This window comes from Crotalus tigris, unplaced genomic scaffold (genome assembly GCF_016545835.1).
Source record: "Crotalus tigris isolate CLP2741 ecotype Arizona unplaced genomic scaffold, ASM1654583v1 scf7180000018371.15429387391:27106975, whole genome shotgun sequence".
Lineage (NCBI taxonomy): Eukaryota > Metazoa > Chordata > Lepidosauria > Squamata > Viperidae > Crotalus > Crotalus tigris.
In genome coordinates this window covers 3,919,290-3,941,850 of record NW_024096970.1, presented here as the reverse complement: position 1 = coordinate 3,941,850, position 22,561 = coordinate 3,919,290, and the positions used below count along the sequence as shown (strand labels likewise).

Genomic DNA, 22,561 nt, shown 5'->3' with positions numbered 1-22,561 from the left:
AAGAGGTAGGGAACTGACTAGCAATTAAGAGCAACCGTTGGACTCTTTGGAGATGTCGAGAATCTTCTAAAGATTATTCTTCCCAATTTCTTGACTATTTAGTGAAGGGTTGGAAACAATAGCAGAGTTTGCTGCTGTGGCTTATATCAAAACTGGTGTTTTTCTCACCATGCATGGCATACACAATAAAATAGTGGAGAAGCCCCATGAGATCCCTGCACCCACCCAGTGTTCAGGGTTATCTTAGGCAAATTACGGTCTCTTAATCCCAGCATTCAATTCTTCCTGAGATATTACAATTAATACATTGAAATATTGTTTGAATGCTTAGGAGTAATATACACAGTGGCTATATACATAATGCTTATTCACTGAATTGTACGGTGATGTTCTTTTTTTGTTTTCCTGAGCTTTAAGAATATAATGCCATTAATTGAAATGTAGTAGCAGTTGCACTTCAAGATGCATTTTCATTTTTTTAGACTAAATAAAAGCAGTAAATGAAATAATTTCCAGGACAGTGATAATGAAGGACTTCCCTTTGCATCAAATACAGGTAGTCCTTGACTTAACAACCTTCTGCTTAGTGACCAAAATTACACTGGCGCTGAAAAAAGTGACTTTTGACTGTTTTTCACACTTATGACCTTGGCAGCCTCCCCACGGTCACGTGATCAAAATTCAGATCCTTGGTAACTGACTCATATTTATGATGGTTGCAGTATCCTGAAGTCAGTCAAGTGATCACGCTTTGAGACCTTTTCACAAGCAAAGTCCATGAGGAAGCCAGATTCACTTAACTACTGTGTTACTAACTTAATAATTGCAGCAATTCCCTTAACTACTGTCATGAAATGGAGCAAAACTCACTTAACAACTGTCTCACTTAGCAACATAATTTTTGAGCCCAATTGCGGTCGTAAGTCAAGGACTACCTGTAGCCTTCCTATCAATGCCATCTCCCTGTCCTCAAAGCTTACTTTCAGAACGATTATACTATTATTGTATATTTTAGTAATCCCTGAATCCTTCCCTCCCTCTTAATAATTTGATCTTATCCTCTTAAATTATTACTGCGTTATATTGTTGTTCTATAGAGCACTTATCAAAGGACTGGTGATAAATATACAGTAGAACTAAATAGACAGCAGTTAAAAAGAAAAAACATCTGTTTTTTCATAGATATAGATATATATTTCATAGATATTATGTTTCTTATCTTAAAGTATGTTTCTTTTTGTGAACTATTATTTCTTTCAATGCAGAAATTCCTGAAAACTCCAGAATTATATGTTCCCCCATTAGCACCTTATCCTCTTCCTTTACTAAGTAATTTACCCAAAAGGCTGACCGTAGCAGATGTGAAAGCTTTATTTCCCATGCAAGCTGAATTGCAAGGCTTCTGCCCAGTCACTTATCTTGATGGAAAGCAAAGGTAAATACTCACATGTTCATTTCCATTAAATGTAATGTAAAAAAAAAATGCTTTAAAATATTTTTTTTATCAAATTTATACCCAAAGCCATTAACCGGACTGTCAGTATTTTATAAGAATGAAGAGAATCAACTGAAGCAAAAATAACCAGAACTAAAACATCCAAGGCAAGCCTAGGACAGACTATCAAACTTAAAATATCTTAAAAAGTTAAACGATAAAAGCACTTTATGAGGCAATTGAAGCCTCTTTTTTTGCAATTTATATAAGCCATTTTCTTAATCTTGCACTGAAGGATTTGTTTTTAAAGAAATGTTAAGTATTAGTATGTCTCACAAAATATCTTATCTTCATAGAAGATCCAAAATTCCATGTTCGCTTTGAGGTGTATTTTAAACTGTTGCGTTCTAAATTGTTTCTATATACTTAAAAGTATCTTCCATTCACAGCTTTGTTTTTATGTTTCATTAAATATTATAAACATTTTGGCCAAACACATATCCCAAATATGATCAAACTAATGCCTAGTATCTAGAATATATACCATACTGTACATTACATTGTATGATATCTGTAATGTACAGTATGGTAATATACTCAATATAATTTTTCCTGGATAATTTTAGGGTTAAAGATGTGAGATCTTAACATGCTTCTGGATTCCCATATAGCTGCTGCCTTGAAAAATGCTTTTATTCTATTCGTGCTGGTTCTTTGTTCCCAAAAAAGATGAAGTTACATATAGCCCAGGACTGATTTCAGAGCTGACAAATATAGGAGAGCAAAGTTATATAGAAATGTTGAATAATTGCAGTACACTTAATTGGGACAACTTTTGAAAGGGTTTTGAAAAATAGTGCCGGTTGAAAAGATTAAACCCTTTTGAAAAACATTTGCTGGCTGTAGTTTTGATCAGAACCAATTACTTGAAACGTGACCTTTCTTTTATCTTAGCTCACTGGTTTCCAGTGCATTTCTATACTCAGTTCAAAGGCTAATCATTATCTTTAAAGCCCTAAAATAATTTTAAGGGCTTTATATTTTAAGGATAATTTCCCTGACACAATTTGAAACAGAAAGGCAGGATGCAAATTAATATATATGTGTGTGTGTGTTGCTCTTCTTTTGAGGTATGAAGCTCTGGTACCTGGGAACATTGAATATGCTGTACTTTATCGCAAAAAGCTATATATTTTTGAAAATGAAGAAAAACTTCAGAAGTTTATGAGGTATGGAATGCATTAAGTATCTTCATATCTATATATTGAGCTAGGTTTACATTCTGATGACCTCTCATTTCTGTATTCTTAGAAAACCAGAAAAATATTGGAAACTGACACTTCCACATAAGCTTCCCCCTTTAAAGGAACCTATACTGTTGACAGCTCTTCCTCTGACTGGATACCTTGAGCAGGTTTCTTTCTTCTTGTTATTTATAGTCAATTTTAAAAAAATATTTGGATTTTAATTTGTGTTAGTCATACTTATACACATTTCAAAACTCTAGAAAACAAAATGGATCATTTTCATTAACACGCTTCCTGTTTATTGACACATCTTTCTTTTTTATAATTTTGATTTTGAGACTAGATTTGATTTGTGATGTACAGAAATGTGCCACGTATGTCTCAGAAGCTAAGACTCTGTGATCAAATCAAATCTGTATATTTATAATGCCAAATAAGTTAATTATACACAATTATATCCTAAGTCACCTAGGACCTAAATTGGCATATAACTAGGGTCATCCCTGCTTGGCAATCCTATTTGAACTTCGACTCAATTTAGTCAAGCCTGTGAAACCTGTATCCAAGCTTTTGAACTCTCAGTGTATACACATTCAGCTCTTTAACATATAATGATGATGATGTTATCCATTCAGTCATATCCAACTCTTGGTGATTCTGTAAGCCAGGTCTCTCCACATCTTCTGATCTTAGACTACTTCTTTGAGTTTTTCTATGCTCTGGCTGGTGTCAGCTTTAATGATGCCCAGCCATTGTATTCTTTGATTGCCTGATTTCCTTTTACCACTAACTCTTCCAAACATAGTTGCTTTCTGCAGTGAATTCCCCCACATGACATGGCCAAAGTAAATGAGACATATGCTGTATCTTTGACATACATCTAAAAGTATTTTTTTAAAAAAATCAAATTTCAAGGTGCTTCAGAAACTGTATTCAATCCCTCAGTGAACTCAATACCAAACCATGTACATTATAAAGCATATCTATGAAATGACATCATGATACTAACAATTAACATTAATAATATTTTATCCCAAAGGGTGTGGCTACAGCATTAATAAAAGCAATGAATGCGGTTGGCTGCTTAAAGCCAAAATTTCCATTCCTGACTGTGAAAAGGACTGCATTGCTATTCATAGCCTATCATTTAAAAGGTAAAAGAAAGGAAAAGAGCACTAGTTTAAAAAAAAAACAATTAGGTATTTCTATATAATTAATTGTAAAAACATTCAGATTGAGCACTGACATCAGAGTTAACTAAAAGCAAAAACTATTAATAATTTTGCTGATAGGTAAAAAAAACATTCTTTTCATGTAATGTTCCTTTTCCAGAAGTTATTTTTAATTTTAGTATATTTTACTATATATATGAAGGGAGGGGAGCAGGAAAGAATTAGTGAACTTGTATATGGAAACAAATGGTTACATTAGTTACCTCAGTATAAATGCTGACTTCTAGATAGAGTGTTGCATAATGAAAGCATTATATTCATACAGGAGTAATGGAAGCAAAGGAACATTTAGCCAATACTGACTCCATAGTATGAATGCTAGGAAATAGATCATTAAGGGGAAAAAATTAATGCAAAAGGTGGTCTAGTGCTTTCACATGTGACTTCAACAAAAAATATGGTTGCACGTGACACTGATAAAAAGTAACACTTTTAGGTATTTTATCTGAATTTGTAAAAAAAAATATTCTGTTTCAATACTGAACAGAAAATTAAAAGGAAAAAGATTTCCTATTGAATTTTCAGTATTTTTTTTTCTTCCATTCCAAGAATTAAACCTAGTATAATTTGATTGGATGCATAACATGCGTAACAATTGCTTTTGTTTTTATGGTTTGTAATTGTATTTTTTTTATTATAGTCTGCAACTAAAAATTAAAAATAAGACCAGCAGTCTCATGCCTTTTAACATGGATTTTTAGCCTGTTAATGTGTAAAGTGGTATGGAGAAAATATCTGAAAAACAAGCAAGCGCTGAACTATTTTTGTTCCTTATAGTCATCATCATTTCATTTTCTTTCCATCCAGCACTTTTCTCATAGCAAGACCTCAGTATTAGAAGTTACCACTACAGTAGCTAATGTTGTAAATTGCCAGGGGCTGGTTTTTCTAGGAGTACATGGATGCAAGTTTAAAAAGCATTTAAATAAATAACTAGTGGGATATTGGGAATCACTGAAACATAGTATGTGCATGCATCCTATGTGACTTTGGATATCAGAATAACAGTAATATGAATTCTGAAATACAGTGGTGTTTAATTAATGGTATTTAATTTCTTGCAGCATATAACCCTAACAGCCCGGACTATATAAGAAAGAAGTATAAAATGAAGTTGGAACGGTTCATAGACCATTGTGAACTTATCCCATACCTAGGCATCAAAATGACAAAGAAGTACAAGGAGCCTCAAAATCGGCCTATTGATTTTGATCACAAGTTACAGACTTTCTTGTCTCTCAAAGATGTGAACCCAATTTCCTATTAGTGAAATACTGCAAAAATACTGCAAAGTTATATACATGTTTGACTGTATTCATGTTTGTTAAATTATATGAATATGGTTGTTTATATGATTGTTTTTAGATCCTGCCTAACTAGAGAATGGGTCAAGATAAGCTCATGTCATTGGCTTGTTACAAGCCTAAATAAAATAATACTGTAGTTTCCTATAGGATGCCTTTCAAAATGCAGTTTGTAAAACTGATAGTGTACAAACATATTTGTAAATTGCCCTACAGTCATAATTTTGCAAGGAACTTAGTAAAGATTGTTTTTAATTAAGTCTACTTCTAAGAAAATATGTTTATAATTGTGGGTATATCAATATTCTTCAGTGATTAAATATAGAACTTTAACTGCTGTAACCTATTTGTTAAATCATTATTGTTTGCCATTATTGTACTCTTAAATATTTAGTGTGTATTTAAATATAAAGATCTGAGATAATTTGAGATACTATGAGATATTTCATAAATTTGAGATAATATCTTGGCTTTCAGTTGTTACTGTAGTGGTTTTAATTTGTTACTTTTATTAACTAGTGAAATATTAACTTCTATATGTAGTTATTTGAAAGAATCCACATTCAGGTTATTGCTATTGTTTCTTCCCCACCCCAGTTCTAAATATGTGTAATTGCTTCATTTTACACTTCTGAAGTTTGAGAATAATCTCATTCTACTATATATATCCTTTCAGCAACTCTATAGTACTGAGCACAATGGAGCAATACAATCCATTGTATATTTTTCCCTTTATTTACCCTTGATAGGATGGAAAATTGGAAAAATTCTGAATGAATATTTATTATAGACAATGCCTTTAAAAACAGTGGTTTTTATGTCACTTAAGTGGCTAATCAGATTAGCAGTTGGTATAGACTTGTCTTCACTGATATTGGTGAATGAAGTCTGTCTGTATTATTTCGGCAAGTAGAGGCTCATATAGTTGAATGCTCTTCAATTCAAAAATAAATTTTCTATAGGAAAAACTAGACAGCATGAAGAAAACATTGTCAAATACTTCCATTTGAATCCTGAATCCTAGCAATTATATGACCTCCCCTCCAATCTGAAATAGTAGGGTCAATTAATCAGTACTAATCAGACTTAGTGGTCAGTCACCTGAATAAGCCATTATGACTGTGTTATAGTTTGTTTAATCACAGTTTACTCAATAAAATCAGTACCAATAAAGGAGAATATTTGTAGCTCACAGTTGAAACGAAGGGTCCTTGGTGCTCCTGAGCTTAGTTGCTTTCTTGCAGATGTTTCATTACCTAAACTAGGTAACATCCTCAATGCTAGTGGCACTGAAGAAGTTACCTAGTTTGTATAATGAAACATCTGCAAGAAAACAACCACACTCAGAGAGCACCAAGGACCCTTCAATTAGATGAGTTTATGTGTTTGTCCAATACATTGAGCCATAAGCTAACAACACAGACAGATTTGTGTAACATATTAAGCTAAAATGTCAAGAGTTTAATAAATTGTTAATTAGTGAATGGCTCAGTGCTGTTTGGTTGTTGCAGCAATAGCTGAATTGGCAGTGGAAACGCACATAGCAGTTTGATGAACTTTCTCAGCCATATGGAACTATTTTGGAATGGAGCCGCATATAAACAGCAATAAAATAAAACCTGTCTGAGTACTTGGCAAAAAGTAGTCAACAGCTCAAATGTGTCTTAGGGAACTAAATTTTAAGTGCAGCTCTGATACCAGACTAAGAATTTTTCCAAGTATCTCTATGTCAACAGTCAGGAGATACTTTTCAATTATCTTGTGCATTTATTCTTTGTGTTTGTTTTCCTTAGTAAAACAGTGGGCACAGTCTCACCACCATGAAAGTCTGGGAACCCTTTAAGGCAGTGTTTCTCAACCTTGACAATTTTAAGGCATGTAGACTTCAACTCCCAGAATTCCACAGCCAGCAATGGAATTCTGGGAGTTGAAGTCCACATGCCTTAAAATTGTCAAGGTTGAGAAACACTGCCTTAAAGGGAGGAAACCCTCCCCCTAAAACAAGAAATTTTGAAGTGTCCTTAACTGCTATCATTTCAGCTACAAATGCTCCAGGGAGCATCACCTGACTCCTTGTGTCTGCCATTCCTAGTGGCAAGAATATCTTTGTACTTCCACATCTGACATCCCAATACCCAGCAGCCTGTTCTTGGAAGTTTATTGGACACCCTAAGTCAAGGATCCTCAATCCTCGGTCCGTGGACCATCACGGAGCTGCACCATGCCAGAAAGTGGGCCGCGCAAACAAGCAAAGCCCCATCCACGGGATGCATGCAGCACACGAAACAACGCACCCTCCAATCCGCAGGAAAAAAAACCTCTCTCCACAGAACCGGTCCTTCGTACCCAAAAGGTTGGAGGAGGGGCACTGCCCTAAGTAAAGGTGGCAGCTTGGAGAGTCCCAAAAGATCTCCACCTCGTGTCCCAAAGGTGCTTTTTCTCTTGAATACGTTTTGCTTCTTAGCCAAGGAGCATCTTCACAAAAAGCACCTTGGGGACAATCACGATCTGGATGATCGAGAATCTCCGTAGATAACAGTTAGAATGCAGTATTGCAGACTAGCTCTGCTGACTGCTGTGGGTTCAACCTGACCAGCTCAAAGTTGACTCAGCCTTTCAGCCTTCTTCCGAGGCCGGTAAAATGAGGACCCAGATTGTTGGGGGCAAATACGCTGGATCTGTAAACCGCTTAGAGAAGGCTGTAAAGCGCTGGGAAGCGGTCTATAAGTCTATCTTGCTAGTGCTGTCTTCACCTGCTGGGAAACCCGAATCGCACACTGGATCCTCCAATCTTAGAACACTTGGACGGAAAGCATCCCCGGCTGTCGCTTAAGGGAAACGAACCCATAACCGTCCTACCTTCTCCTACGCCCGAACTCACCCCACCCACTGTCGTTCTCTCCCCTCGTAATGCACTCCCTCGTCTTGTGACTTCACATCCGGGATATGCGCCTGCCGCTTCCGGCGTGTGCCTTTGCTGGCTTCAACCGCCTGTCGCGGGGTTCCGTATTTGCAGCTTTCCCACTCGTGGGTGAGTCCGGCTTCCTCGCTGCCTCTCCCCCACCCCACCCCCAACGGCTAATAGATTATCTCTAGAGAAAGGTTCTGTTCTTCCGTTGACAGCTATTAGACGAATGGCCTGATGATGGGATTTGGGGCTTCCAACTCTTCCTCTGGTTCTTCTCTGATCTTTATGGACTGCGGGATGGCCGCGATTGCGGCTGCATTAAGCCGGCTACGAATGCTTATTTTTGGTAAATAGGCTGATTTGGAAAATATTTTTGGTAAATAACAATCATTGGAAGGACAGAACTTTCCAATGAGTGTTCGAGAGGGAGAAATTCACTACCCGAAACCTCCTGTTTTACAGTTGGATGAGATGAAAAAGCGTCACCTGTTGAATTTCGCTTGCAGCTGGTGGAGGCAGCAAAGTTCTGGGAGGAAGGAAAAAAAATAGGCATCGCGCTTCTGTTTTTTCATCTTTTGCCCTTTATTTCATTATCTCTCTGCTTTGTCTTGCTTTACAGTCTTGACTCCTCTTTTGTTTTAAAGATGAGAGCAAAGGGAAGTGTGTATAACAAGCGGATGGCTTTTAAAGACCAGCCACTTTTTGCCCTTATTTCTCTCATTGGTCGTCTTTTTGCTTTTGCAAAGGTTTTGGAAAAAGTACGAGAAATATCACATTATAGAAAAGAAATGTTATTTTTATTATTCACTTATCAGGGAAGTCACATAGTATGGAATCTAACCTGAAAGGGAAAGAATGGTATAGAGTCAATGATTGAATACAGCATGATAAATGGTTTTAATGTTCTTAGGGATTTTAACATGGGAGGAAAGAAAAATCATGTTTTAATTTTTTTTATAAAAATGTAAATAAAAAACAAAATGTAAAAAAGTGTAAAAACTTACAAAAATAGTACTCCAACTGAACATTTTAAGCTAACATAGTACAAATCATAGAAATATAAACAATGATGCATTCAATCAGTATTGAAAATTACTGTTCAGTTAGAAATATGATTCTATAGCAAAGTTGGATGTGGCACAAAACTATATGTAACATTATTTAAGAGAAAAGCCCTTTCTTAATGGAACAAGTAGCCTATAAATATCCTGTTTAGTTTAAACTTTCAAAAATATTGGAAAACAAATTTACTTCCGTGACCGGCCCAGTAAAGGATTTCTTAAGTGGTTTTAGAAAAAGTGGCTATATCAGCATGTATTTGAAAAAAAAATTATAGATTTCTGTCTGAGGCTCAGTTGACTCTAGATTATTATAAGTGCTGCTTATGTCAGGCAATGCAAATCCTTCGAAAGAGTCATTGTGCAATATTCAGACAGGAATCTGAATAAAGTACTTTTCTTCAAAACAATAAAGCAGCCACACCTTTTCCCATATAATATGGAAAAAGCCAAGAGCAATCATGTAAGCATGAGAAAAGATACAGCTGCAATACTGAATCAGAGAGAGATGCTCCTTGTACATTGTGACAACACTGGCTAGTTTCCTATTGACCAGAACTTTAATATAATCATTCCCATGCGTTAAAAAGAACAAAAATAGATCTGGACAATATCTGTCTTCATGTTTCATTTGTATCACTGCTAAATTTGAGATTTCTAGTTTTTTTTTAAAAAAAAATGTTGAGATTGAATGTGTATAGTTTCTCATTAGATGAGATTTTTATTTATCTTATTTCCAATAATGCTTTAAAAAAACTTAGATTCCTATCTGAATTCTGTCTTTATTGATTTGAAAGAACCTTTCTTGGTATTCACAGATATATACTTAGGAATAAGTTATAATTGACAACTGATCAAAAGTCAAACTGTAGTATGTATGTACTGTATTACATTTGAGGTCTAATTTGAATGGTATTCTGTCCTCAGTAGCTCCAATGCAAACCCTCTTTGTGTATATGTGTACATCTGTGTGCCCATGTAGAAATAGCTGTTTGAATGAATGGAGTTAAAATTTCAGCCAAAGGATTTGCATCCCAATTTACTCAGAGGTCCAGGAGGAGGACCTTCTCTTTTGTTGCTCCTGCCCTCTACAACATCTTGTGTCCCCCTCCCCCATGTGAGGCTGGCTACAACCCTCCTTTCATAAGGGCCTAAAGACCTGGCAATGTTAGTTGGCCTGGGGTTCCAATGGGGAAAGAGCACAGTGGAGGTGATTGATGGAGTAACAACAGATCCCACCTCCCCAAATTCTGCCCCTGCCCACCCCATATGACCTTAGATTTTAATCTTGAGTTTTAATTTATTTATGTTTTAATGTAGATATAGTTTTGTGACCCTAAGTCACCCAGAGTTATCTTATGGTAAGATGGGTGACCAATAAGTTTAATTAATTAATACTCATCCCTAAATGAAAGGATTTATTCTATAGCTGAGTCCACTAACTAGGTGCTTCCATAAGTTAAAAGAGGTGAAATATATTGCTGCTTTTCCCCACTGCCAGTTTCCATGTTTCTCTGGAGAGTCCCCCCACCTTTCCAAAACAGAAGTAAGGCATTATAAAAAGTAGGTGGCAAATTCATGACAATTGCCTTCCCCTTTCAAACTTGGGGTATCTTATCATAGAGTTCTATTTTTTGCTACTTTGGTATCAACAATTATTCTATTTTTAAAGCTATTTAATTATTAACTATTAAAGCTAAATGAGACCCATATTTAGGATGCTTAATTCAAAATTATATTGGCTAGCGTGTAACTCTGAAAGTTGGGCATTTCAGGGCATTAGGTAGTGCCATTCGAATAGGCCAGCAAATGTGCCTTGTACTTAAATATTTTTCCATTTGTCCTGGAGCACTTTGAATCTTAAGTTTCTTTTTTTTCCCTTGTCTCTAGCAATAATGGATGAAGTCGTATCTAATTCTTCAGAGAAACTTATAGCAATCCACTCCAAGGTTCACAGAGATACTATCCTGATTAAATTTGAGGAACAGAGAAAAAAAGATTTTTTGTGTGATATCACTTTAATTGTAGAAAATGTTCACTTTAGAGCACATAAAGCATTACTTGCTGCCAGCAGTGAATATTTTTCCATGATGTTTGTTGAAGAAGGGGAGATTGGCCAGTCGATCTATATGCTGGAAGGGATGGTGGCCGATGCTTTTGGTGTGCTATTAGAATTTATTTACACTGGCTGCCTACAAGCTAGTGAAAAAAGTATAGAACAGATTTTAGCGACTGCTCATCTCCTTAAAGTGAACGATCTAGTCAGAGCATATACAGAGCAACAGAAAAACTGCAGCTTAACTAACACATTATCTGGAATTTCTAATGGTGAATCCCCAATAGCTGTCTTAGCCAAGAACAAGAAAAGTGAAGATCCACCAAAACGGAAGCGTGGAAGACCAAGAAAAGTGAAGAACATTCAGGAAGAAAAACTAGACTCCCTTTCTATTGAAGATGTTCAATTAAAAGAGAACAATTCAGTTCATAATAAGCAAAATTTCCTAAAGCGAGAGGCTGTGGTGGTAGAAGACAGAAATAACAATGAAATAATTCCTGTAAGTGGAGAGGGAAGAGAAATATGTAGGACAGAAGCGGTGGTCAGTGTCTCAACAGAAAAAGATGAGAACTATGATCCTAAGTGCCAAAATACACAGATCTCTCAGAGTCGTTACAGCAAACGTAGGATACGGCGGTCAGTCAAGTTAAAAGATTATAAACTTATTGGTGATGAAGAGGACAATGGACTGACAAAAAGGGCCAATGGCAGAAGAAAACGTACTGGTTCTGAAGTTGAGTGCAAAGACTGTGGGAAAGTCTTTAAATATAATCATTTTTTAGCTATACACCGAAGAAGTCATACAGGTTAGTTCTCTTTTTTCAATCTTAGGGCAAAATATTACAAACAATCTACATTCTGTTATTAAACTGTGATTGAAAGATTAATATAATGTATAAATCAGGAGTCTTCAAACTTGACCCTTTTATGATTTGTGGACCTCAACTCCCAGAATTCCTCAGCCAGCATGCCTGGCTGAGGAATTCTGGAAGTTGAAGTCCACAAGTCATAAAAGGGTCAAGTTTGAAGACCCCTTGGTATAAATCACAGGTCGGCAACCTGCGGCTCCGGAGCCGCATGCGGCTCTTTGAGCCTTCCCCTGTGGCTCCCAGCCTCCTCTGCCTTTGCAGAGAGAGACAGAGAGAGGCAACTGCACTTCTCTCTCTCTCTCTCTCTCTCTCTCTCTCTCTCTCTCTCTCTCTCTCTCTCTCTCTCTCTCTCTGTGTGGTTTGTGTGTGTGTGTGTGTGTAAAAGAGTGCACTCACAGTGTTCTCTGAGGAGCTGAAAAGCTTACTGGGCGGAGCTCCTCCCTTTGCTGCATCTCTGCAGGAAGCAGGAAGCAGGAAGGGCAGGAGAGAGCTAGCTAGCCCAGCTAGGCTGACTCAGGAATCTGGGAGTTGAAGTCCATGAGTCATAAAAGAGACGAGGTTGCTTACCCCTGAGCTTGTTGGAAACAGCTTCAAGCTTGCCAGGTGAGCAGCAGATAGGAGGGGGGGCAGAAAGAGAGAGAGGGAGGGAGGGAGGGAGAGAGAGTGGGGGAAGAGGAGTGGCAGACCAAGGGCAGATAGAGAGGGAGGGAGGGAGACAGAGAGAGAGAGAGACCCTTTTGACATCTAAAATGAAGATAACACTGCATATATCCTTTTTTTACCTCTGTGTGTATGTAATTGTATTCTCTTAAAGCATTCTCTTGGTGATCATTGTTTTAATAGTATGGATATTCCCAAGAGTCATATTTTAGTCATATTTTTACTTTTATTTTTAATGTGTATATGTGTATATATATACACGAAGCATGAAGCTGAAGACACCAGCCTGAAGATGACGAATGGGACTTCGTCGAAACGTCGCCAAGACACTTCCAATTTTACGCGGGAGAAAACCCGAACCAAAGACCTACATACAAACACCTGCGAAAACCTCAGAAAACAAATATATATATATATATATTTGTGTATATACACACACACACACACACACACACACACACATACACACACACACACACACTCCTATAATAAAGGTAAAAAAGGATATATGCAGTGTTATCTTCATTTTAGATATCAAAAGGGTTTTGCGGCTCCCAGTGTTTTGTTTTTGGTGGGAAACGGGTCCAAGTGGCTCTTTGAGTGTTTTGGGTTGCCTACCCCTGGTATAAATGATCAACTATATATGGGGAAATGAATTAATCTAAACTTTTATTTATTAATTTTAAAAAGTATACAGCCACTCATATAAAATAACCCAGATGGCTTACTATTAGATGTATAAATAATAAAATATATAAGGTTAAAAACATTACACACCACCAAATACCATAACACTATCTTCTCAACATCACAAATTCTGAGCTCACGTCCCATTCTGGCGCAACATCTGAAGGGTTTGACCTTAACAGCCTTCCAGAAGGCAAAATGAAGAATGGCTCTTCACAAGGTAAATACAGCTATGAAAAAGGCTTGTTCCTAGATCCTGGCAGATGGCTAGAGGAGAACTGGAGTAAGCCCACCCTGTCCAATTTAATGGGACAAGTAGATGTCCTCTAAGGCAGGGGTCTTCAAACTTGGCCCTTTTATGACTTGTGGACTTCAATTCCCAGAATTCCTCAGCCAGGAAAGAGGTCACTTGTATAACCTGGCTCTGTGTCATACAGGGCTTTAAAGGTGATAAGCAGCACCTTGAATTGTACCCCAAAGGAAACTGGAAATTAGTACAGCTTGTGCAGCAGTGGTGTAACACAGGTAAATTATGAGCCTCCCAAAACTTTGTGCCTCATGGTTTGCTGATAATACAATTATGTGTTTAAAAGCTTTCATATATAAATATTTATTAGTTTAAACAATAATGACTTTTACATTTATAATTAAAAATTAAAATTGCAGCGATAGAAATTGGCATCTCCTTAGCAATCTACAACACGATTGTTGAAAATCCTTCTCACAGTGATCAGCATATATTTCTCACCTTCCAAACAGCTGAACTCTTAGAAGAAAATACATTTACTACCTTGTCCAAAGAATTGTGCCTGGAAATTAGCTGCTTAATCTTCAGTGGCTATATTTGTTTAAGTTACCATACAAAATGGAGAGAATAGTCACAATAATATAGCTTAATTTCTCGTAATATTTATTTATTTATTTGTACCCTGCCTTTATTATTTTTACAAATAAGGCAGCAAACATATCCAACACACCTTCCTCCTCCTATTTTCCCCACAAAAGCCCATGAGGTGAGTTGGGAGTTGAGAGTGAGTGACCGTTCCAAGGTTGCCGACCTGGCTTTCATGACTAAGGCAGGACTCACACTTTCTTGCCTAGTGCCTTAATTTCTAGACCAAACTGGCTCTCTTAAAATATTGTTTTTAAAAATCCATTTATCAGGTTCAGGAGCTTTGTACAAATATTCAATGGAAGTTATACCAAGTCTCATAAAACACATGATGTGAAATCATTAGATTTTTAGGTGTTTGTATATATAAAATGCTATGCTAGATTTTCAGTCTGTGGTGAAAAATTCTGAGAGTGGTTTCTCTAGGATTTTCTTATCTTTTTTTCTCGCATCAAAAGCAACAGATGGATGCAGATCCACTATACCACAATGCCTGTTCTCTCCTGTTGTGCTTGACTAGAGAAGGTCTTTTAAGGTTGAAAAACTTGACAAACACCCTACCCTACCTATCTGCCTACCACCCATATGTTTAACTATTCCCATCACCTGCTTTATGATAAACTGGTATATTTTCATAGTGTTACAAAATTTAAGAGCTTGCCTACATGTTGAGTCATAGTAATTGGTTGTGCTTAGTGAACCTTGTATAAGTCTGAAAAAATGATGCCGGTCCTGCTTACTATTTAAATGAGAGATCACTAGGAAATTCCTGGACCATAGACCAGGAAAGAAAGTTTTTTGTTATATAAAATAAAGTGGACTTGTCCTAAAGTCCTCCGGCGTTATGCTTAATGGGAGACTTTATCTCTGTATTCACATGAGTAATTAGCTTAAGTAGTTCTGCTCTGTAAGTTAGGAATCTCTGTAGTTCTATATTTCGATACAGCCTCAAAAAAGGAACACTTTTGTTTTCTTGGTTTATCTATCTCCCTTTGAGACATAGCATAGAAACCAGGAGACCAGGAGTTCTAGTATCAATTTAAGCACGAAGCCAGCTGAGTGACTTGGGCAAATGAATCTCTCCCAGCCCAACCCACCTTATAGGATTGTTGTGCCAAAAATGGGAGAAGGAAGGAATATTAGGTATCTTCATAGACTAGAGTTATTTATATAAATAATTACAGCAGGATATAAATAAACTTGGTGTTATTAGAATTAAAATGATTAAAATTGCACTTTTGTGTAAACATTTATTTTATCATCAAGGCTGCTGGCTTTGTAGTATTTTCAAACTGTGGTAGTATTGAAAATTTACTTCTGATTTAAATTAAATGATGCATGGGATTATTTCAAGCACTGCTCCATCTGCTTGGAGTGTCTGTTTCCCATTCACAGTGACGTACTTTTGTTTTCAGGAGAGCGCCCATTCAAATGCGGTGAATGTGGCAAAGGCTTTTCCCAGAAGCACTCTCTTCAAGTTCATGAGCGGATGCACACTGGGGAACGCCCATATACTTGCACAGTTTGCAATAAGGCTTTAACCACAAAACATTCTCTCCTGGAACACATGAGTCTTCATACAGGTAAGATGAAAAAAGTGAAAAAAATAATCCCTGGCTGGATTAGAATGATTATACCTGTATTATTTCAGTAACCGAATGTTTGACACTTCTAAGAACTCATTTTAAGAACTGAAAATTATAGCTGACCCCAATATTTTGTCCTTAGTGTCTGTGTTTTTTTTTATAAGGTATTCTTCTGTAGTTCATAGGGGCTACATTAATCTGTAAGACTAGGTCTTTCCAGTCAATTATAGAAAGATTTTTATGGCTCATGATTTCTCCCTGTGGAATAACCAATTTCAGTTTTATGGTAGAAGTCCCCAATGTGTTTTCCTTTGAATAAGGTACATTGGATATAGCACTCATATTCAACTGGTATTCAGGGGCTTACTGCTGTTTCTATTCCAAGAATGAGATGAGAAATTCCTTCTTCTAACTACTACAAGCTCTCAAAATCTATTAACAGAGGCAAGTAAATTTGGAGAATGTGATAGTGACTGCAGAGATGAGCTAAATGGAAATCTGCTTATGTAATGTTCTGTTAATGGAAATCCAGGTTCAAAATGTGAACCACTATCAAGTAGTACTAAGAAAATGTTTCATTTTCCAATATCTGCTATGATTCTATAAAATAATTTATGAAATCCTGTGTTCTTCAGGGTCCCTCTGATTTACATATAGGCAATTTGAAACTTCCTGCCAGCTTTCCCATTTACTTTGTAGGAAGCTGATGAAGAAGGTTGCAAATGACAACCCTGGGATGCTGATGCTGCTACTTGCTACTATGGTTCTTTGAATGGCATCTGAGAATTTATACAATCCATCCATTCATCTGACCTGGGACTGAGAATAATCACCTTGGATTCAACTTTCTGTGACAGTTCCGAGAACAGGATTTTTGGATGATGCCCTCCTTTGTAATGGGCAAGTGGTTGTCAGAATTCCCTGCACTTCAGAATACTTCAGATGAGTTGCTATGCAAGAGCAGACTAACTAGGTGTGAATTCACAGATGGCTGCTTAGATTACCATAAATACAAATAAATAACTACAGTTTCTCTGTTTTCCCCTCTTTCTTTTCAGGTCAGAAGGCTTTTACCTGTGACCAGTGTGGAAAATACTTCAGCCAGAAAAGGCAACTTAAAAGTCACTATAGAGTTCACACAGGTATAATGAATTAAATACTACAAGTTGTTAGGAAGTATTGAGCTTTCCTTGCGCCTTTATTGATTCACAGCCAATCGGTGTATATTTGTTTACTGTGCATTCCATAAATGTTTCTGCACATTGTTAGTCCCATTTGATCATTTTGCAGAATTATTATACGAGTAATGTGATAATACAGAAAATTAAAATATTCTGTGTTTAAGGAGTTGGGATATCTTCTGCTGAAAATGCAGAATTGAAAGGTGATTCATAATAAGCTAAAAGTTATGAAGATACCATAATTGAAGATAGAGATAGTAATGGGATAATTCCTGTATATGGAGAAGTAAGAGAAATAGAGTTGCTTGTAGAACAGTTGCTGTGTAAATTGGACCACCAGTTGTCTTAACTTTGGCATTATTGTGTGCAAGCTTGTTTCAATAATGTAATAGTTTAGCTACTAAGATTATATTGGAAAAAGTATAACTGCAAATGAACTGATGAGCAACAACTAGAAGAACGTAGGAACACATAGTATCATCTGCTGATAAAACACTATCTGTTACCATATGAGATTCCTCCTTCATCCCTCATACACCTCCCAAATCTGGGAATAATTGGAGCACATGTGGAAATAAAGTAGAAAAATCCACCATGCAAGCAGAAGTCAGCTCACTTAACATTTGATGGAGCCATTATCCATGCTTTAATTTTCTAAATGTTCTTTAAAATGTGTCCCTCACTTGTGGCATTACTTTGGTTTCAGTTGTATTAGAATTGTAAATGTCATGCTTTTATTATTATTAGCTACCTACATGTTGAGATAGAAATTATAAATGAAATAGACACACTTGGGAAATATAATAATGTATTTTTCATTTTACCATAATCAGGCCAGTCATTGCCAGAATGTGTCCTCTGTCATCGTAAATTCATGGATACAGCTCAATTAAAGAAACATTTAAGAACACATACAGGTAATGCTGCTTTCTATTCTTTTCTGAAAAAAAGATGTCAGCATATATAGTTTAGGTAGGAACATTCAAGTAAGTCGCATGCATCTGTAGAGGATAAATGAGCTTATAATGGATTCTAATCTTTAACAATGAATCTGTGTGGTGCTGAATCTATACTATGCTAAGTTGACAGTAACAAAATTGGTATGGAGCTATTAAGGTCATTGACTATAGCTGCTATATCAGGCAGTCCTGGAGTTTTGCAGCCCAGTATAGGAGTTCTAATGCTGATTTCAGTCCACCATTCAGCCCAGGAATCTAAATTGAAGCTTCCCTAATAGATGATTCAGTACCTTCAGTGAAGGCCAACTCATCACATTTGAATAATTGGTTTCAACTGTCAAACTGCTACTACTGTTAGAGAATTTTTGGCTATGGAATTTTTTCTGTAGGAAATAGAACTCTGCTTTTTATGACAGAAGGAAGATGATTATGGCTGAAAACCATGAGCAGATTATTAAAAGGAAATAAAATCAATATTTTCCATTTTCTCAAATATGAGAAAATATTTTATAATCTTTTCCCCCTATTTTTTTACGGTTGAGGGCATTTAAAGAAGACTGAAGAGAAAAGCATTTTCCTCCAAATTTTTCTCAGTATTTTTTTGTATGTTCATCTCTCTATTAATTATGTATTTATCCTAATAGCTACGAATTAGCATGAGATTTGGTTGTTATATTCATTAGAATGTACTTATAAGTCAAACTCTCTTAATTGTTCTTTAAGAGATAATTACATACATACTAACCAAGCAAGTTTTTATAGGTGAAAAGCCGTTCACTTGTGAAATCTGTGGCAAGTCATTTACAGCAAAAAGTTCTCTTCAGACACATATCAGAATTCACAGGTATCTCCTTTTTCTTTGTGGTTTATTTGGAAATCAGTTTGTAGGAAATATTTTGAGTGAGACTATTAATACAGTTTTATTATCTTCTGCAATTACAGATCATGATTTGTAAATTCAGTTCACATTATGTTGTATGCTAACAATTTTAATTTTCTGTACCATGGGTATACAACCTTTTGGCTTGCCTGGACCGCATTGAGTGAAGAGAAATTGTCTTGAGCCTCATATAAAATATATAACATAGTTTTATAATAGAAAAATCACATGATGTTAAAAATTTACAATCTAGCTGGGCCACATTACTACCTGCCCAAGGCTGCATGTGGCCTGTGGGCCGGTCATGCTTGATCTACACCATTACGAATATTTAAATTATGTTTAATCACTGGGGCACATTGTACTTAGTCTTTAGCCCAAAGCTAATGAGCACTGTCACATTATTGAATACCGTAAATGCCGGCGTACAAGGCGACCCGGCGTATAAGACGACCCCCGTCTTTATCGCCGGGCCGCACTCCTAGAACGTCGTCTTATACGCTGGAAACTACCAGTATTTCCGGCGTATAAGACGACTCGGCGTATAAGACGACCCCCGTCTTTGGCGCTGATTTCAGCGCTCGCGGAAGTCGCCTTATACGCCGGCATTTACGGTATATATTATCTATTATATTGAGTCCTGCTTTAAATGAATTCTGGTTTTTTATCTCAGTATTTTCTCATTTTTCATTATAGGTGAAGCAAGGCATACAGTTTAATTTATTTTCTTGAAAGTTTTGGTAAAAAGCTTGGCATTACAAATTGAGAGTATGAGAGTATGCATATTAGTAGTCTTTAAAAAAACTTTGAAAATTGTTTTTTATGGGGCATCTGCAGATCATCATCTGTTTTAAAAGTAGAGAAAGATGACAATCCTGTAAGTCAGGGGTCTTCAAACTTGGCCCTTTTATGACTTGTGGACTTCAACTTGCAGAATTCCGGAATCCTGGGAGTTGAAGTCCACAAGTCATAAAAGGGCCAAGTTTGAAGACCCCTGCTGTAAGTCTTCAAAAGCTCAACAGTAAAGAGATAGAGTTGGAGAAATATTATGACTGTGTGGAATTTTTCTCTATCTTGTCACTTATTACCTCAGCTGCACCAATGTAAATCAAATACATACCCCCCAAATGGATACAAAAGAATAGTATTGCTATGTCATCTTAATGGCAGGCTTATTCACCTACTGCCTCAACATATGATTGAGGATCCTTCTAATTGTTTGTTTACTGTTATTCTTTGGAATAACCAATTGGAACATGATTAGAAACAAACATAGCTACTATAGTATAAATGTCAAGGGTGCAACAGGTTTAGATATGCCCAGTTGGATAAAATGACTCGCCATTCATCTGCGTTCCTACCCAATAGTTTTTGAGATTGGTAATCTAGATGCCAACCATGCAGAGGGATCATGAGCAGCAACAGGATTTCAGAGCGTTTCGTTCTGTCATACAATGATGATTTGTACTGTCTGATAAGAAAGTGAGGTGGCTTCCATTGACTTACATATCACTTACTTGAGTAGTTGATGTACTTCGTAGGAAAGGAGAAAGAGAGAATCCATCTGGCATTCAGTTTTAATGCAGTGATATTTGAGTAATGTTTGGGGGGGTTTAATAACATCCATGCTTCAAAAATATTAGCCCATATGATCAAACCAAATGTCTTCTCTTTCAGAGGAGAGAAGCCCTATTCGTGTAGTATTTGTGGAAAATCCTTTTCTGATTCCAGCGCCAAAAGGAGACACTGCATCTTGCATACTGGCAAAAAACCTTTCTCTTGTTCAGAGTGTTGTGTGCAGTTTGCCCGTTTAGACAACTTGAAATCTCATTTGAAAATTCATGTCAAAGAGAAACAGCTACAGGAAGCCAACACTGCATCCAACAGTAGCAGTATAGAGGACGTCAGGAACATTCTTCAGCTGCAGCAGTATCAACTTTCTACCTCTGGACCCGAAGAGATCCAGCTGTTGGTGACAGATTCGGTGCACAACATAAACTTTATGCCCAGCCATAATCAAGGCATTAGCGTTGTCACTTCAGATGATTCCCAAAATGTGATGGCAGAGCACACAGGCAGCCTTACTCTTCTCACTCAGCCCTCACAGCAGCTGCAGAACCTGCTTCTTTCAGGCCAAACAGAACCCACAGAGCAGATTCAGAATATCAGCATTGTGAATGACCCAATGGATTCTCCGCAGACTGAACAAATGCATGTCATCACATTGTCCAAAGAAGCTCTGGAACATCTCCATGCCAATCAGAGTCAAGCAGATGTGCTTCAAATAGCTGCAGGAACACCGCATCCAACCCCGCATCTACAGATGGCCCAAGAACCTAGCCAACAGTTTCGCATTAACCAAGATACAATTCTACCTCCTCAAATTAGCAAGGGACAGACTCAAACTGTACATATCTCCAATTCACCTCAGCAGCCTCTATCTGTAAACCAGCCATCTGGAGATCATCATCCCGAGGGGCAGACTTTTTAAAATACAAGCTGATTTCCTTCTTAGATATATTTATTTATCAAGATGAAATAAGATCCTTCATGTGAAATGCATTATATATACAGTATTCTCTATTTAATTTCACATGCTGGTAATGTTGGCTGTTGGCTTAACAGCAATGGGTTTATGCATTTTTATTTTGCAGATTTATCAATTTAGATATATGCTGAAAGAATGGCTTTTTAACCAGTGTTCTATGCATTTTGCCTGAACTGCAATAAAATATTAAAAGAACATGGTACAAGCCTACTTATGCATTTTGCCATCTCAGTTATTTCAGTGAGAAAGAACAATGCATGCTTAATTTTTCCACTGACAATGATGGGATGTAAAATTGCCTTTGACTAGACTTATACTGTATATATTTAACAAGCCTATCAACTGAGATATATATATAATTTTTTCCTCCTATATGCTCATTAGTTTGGGCTAAAGCAAACCTATGTTTGGATTTTTTAAAAAAATGGATCAGTCAGTTTGTGTCAATTAAGACTTTGTGAGAATCGGTTTTATGAGAAGATTTTAATATGCATGTATAAAATAAGAGGAATTTTTGCAACTTTTTGAAAAAGTAAATATATAATTTCAAAAGACAGAAAAAATAAAGCTGCATTTCCAAACAGATGGGCATAACCTCTCCTAAGTAATGATAACAGGCTTACCAAACAATTGCCTTGTTTTGGTTATGCTTTCATTAGCTTGTTTTAATGTATACACGTCAGTTCAATGCTCGACTTCTCTAGGCTTAACTGGCACAAATCAATCCTGGTATTGGCTTATCAGAGCAAACACAGGCATTGTGATTTCTCCTTTCTCTTATACTTTTTATATTCTGGTGCATAAGCAGTATAGACGTTGCTGTACTAAAATAAAAACAAATGAATGTTTCCCATTATAACTACAAGAACGTTTGCTTTATATGCTAACAGTAGCTCTAGTTTTTAAGCTGGAATCAAACTGGAGGATAGAGCATAAAGGCTTTATGCTTGGGCCGATAAACCATTGACCAAAATTATTAGGCCTGAAATATTCTAGAAATAGGAAGGCATGTACCCTCTGAGCATACTTTTCTCTTTAAGGCAGCGGTTCTCAACCTAT

General features: G+C 36.6%; 2 protein-coding genes and 1 long non-coding RNA gene across 12 annotated transcripts in view; 2 read left to right on the top strand and 1 right to left on the bottom strand.

Annotated features, from left to right (window-relative positions):
• AK9 (adenylate kinase 9) overlaps positions 1 to 5,687 on the top strand; it is a 73,008-nt gene extending 67,321 nt beyond the window's left edge. For all 7 annotated transcript variants that reach the window (XM_039351174.1, XM_039351176.1, XM_039351171.1 and 4 more), the window contains 5 exons: positions 1,266 to 1,435; positions 2,566 to 2,664; positions 2,747 to 2,849; positions 3,722 to 3,836; positions 4,979 to 5,687. In XM_039351174.1, coding sequence (XP_039207108.1) covers positions 1,266 to 1,435; positions 2,566 to 2,664; positions 2,747 to 2,849; positions 3,722 to 3,836; positions 4,979 to 5,181 — 690 coding nt within the window. In that variant the 3' untranslated portion in view covers positions 5,182 to 5,687. The remainder of the gene's footprint in view (positions 1 to 1,265; positions 1,436 to 2,565; positions 2,665 to 2,746; positions 2,850 to 3,721; positions 3,837 to 4,978) is intronic.
• The window catches only part of LOC120311547, a 43,821-nt gene extending 35,640 nt beyond the window's left edge, over positions 1 to 8,181 (bottom strand). Inside the window, exon 1 of the long non-coding RNA XR_005557649.1 lies at positions 7,972 to 8,181. This is a non-coding gene — a long non-coding RNA (uncharacterized LOC120311547). The remainder of the gene's footprint in view (positions 1 to 7,971) is intronic.
• A 4-nt stretch (positions 8,182 to 8,185) lies between these two features.
• Positions 8,186 to 22,361, top strand: ZBTB24 (zinc finger and BTB domain containing 24). 4 transcript variants are annotated; one of them, XM_039351185.1, is made up of 7 exons: positions 8,186 to 8,249; positions 11,075 to 12,046; positions 15,764 to 15,931; positions 16,993 to 17,076; positions 17,949 to 18,032; positions 18,837 to 18,918; positions 20,632 to 22,361. In XM_039351185.1, the coding sequence occupies exons 2-7, from the start codon at positions 11,080 to 11,082 to the stop codon at positions 21,443 to 21,445; spliced, it is 2,199 nt and encodes a 732-aa protein (XP_039207119.1). In that variant the 5' UTR covers positions 8,186 to 8,249; positions 11,075 to 11,079; the 3' UTR covers positions 21,446 to 22,361. The 4 variants fall into 4 exon arrangements, 2 of the variants coding, with proteins under 2 accessions (XP_039207119.1, XP_039207118.1); XM_039351184.1 differs by lacking the exon at positions 8,186 to 8,249 and adding an exon at positions 8,332 to 8,472; XR_005557648.1 differs by lacking the exons at positions 8,186 to 8,249; positions 18,837 to 18,918; positions 20,632 to 22,361 and adding exons at positions 8,328 to 8,472; positions 16,634 to 16,907 and having other exon boundaries at positions 17,949 to 18,000.
• Positions 22,362 to 22,561: the final 200 nt, after the last annotated feature.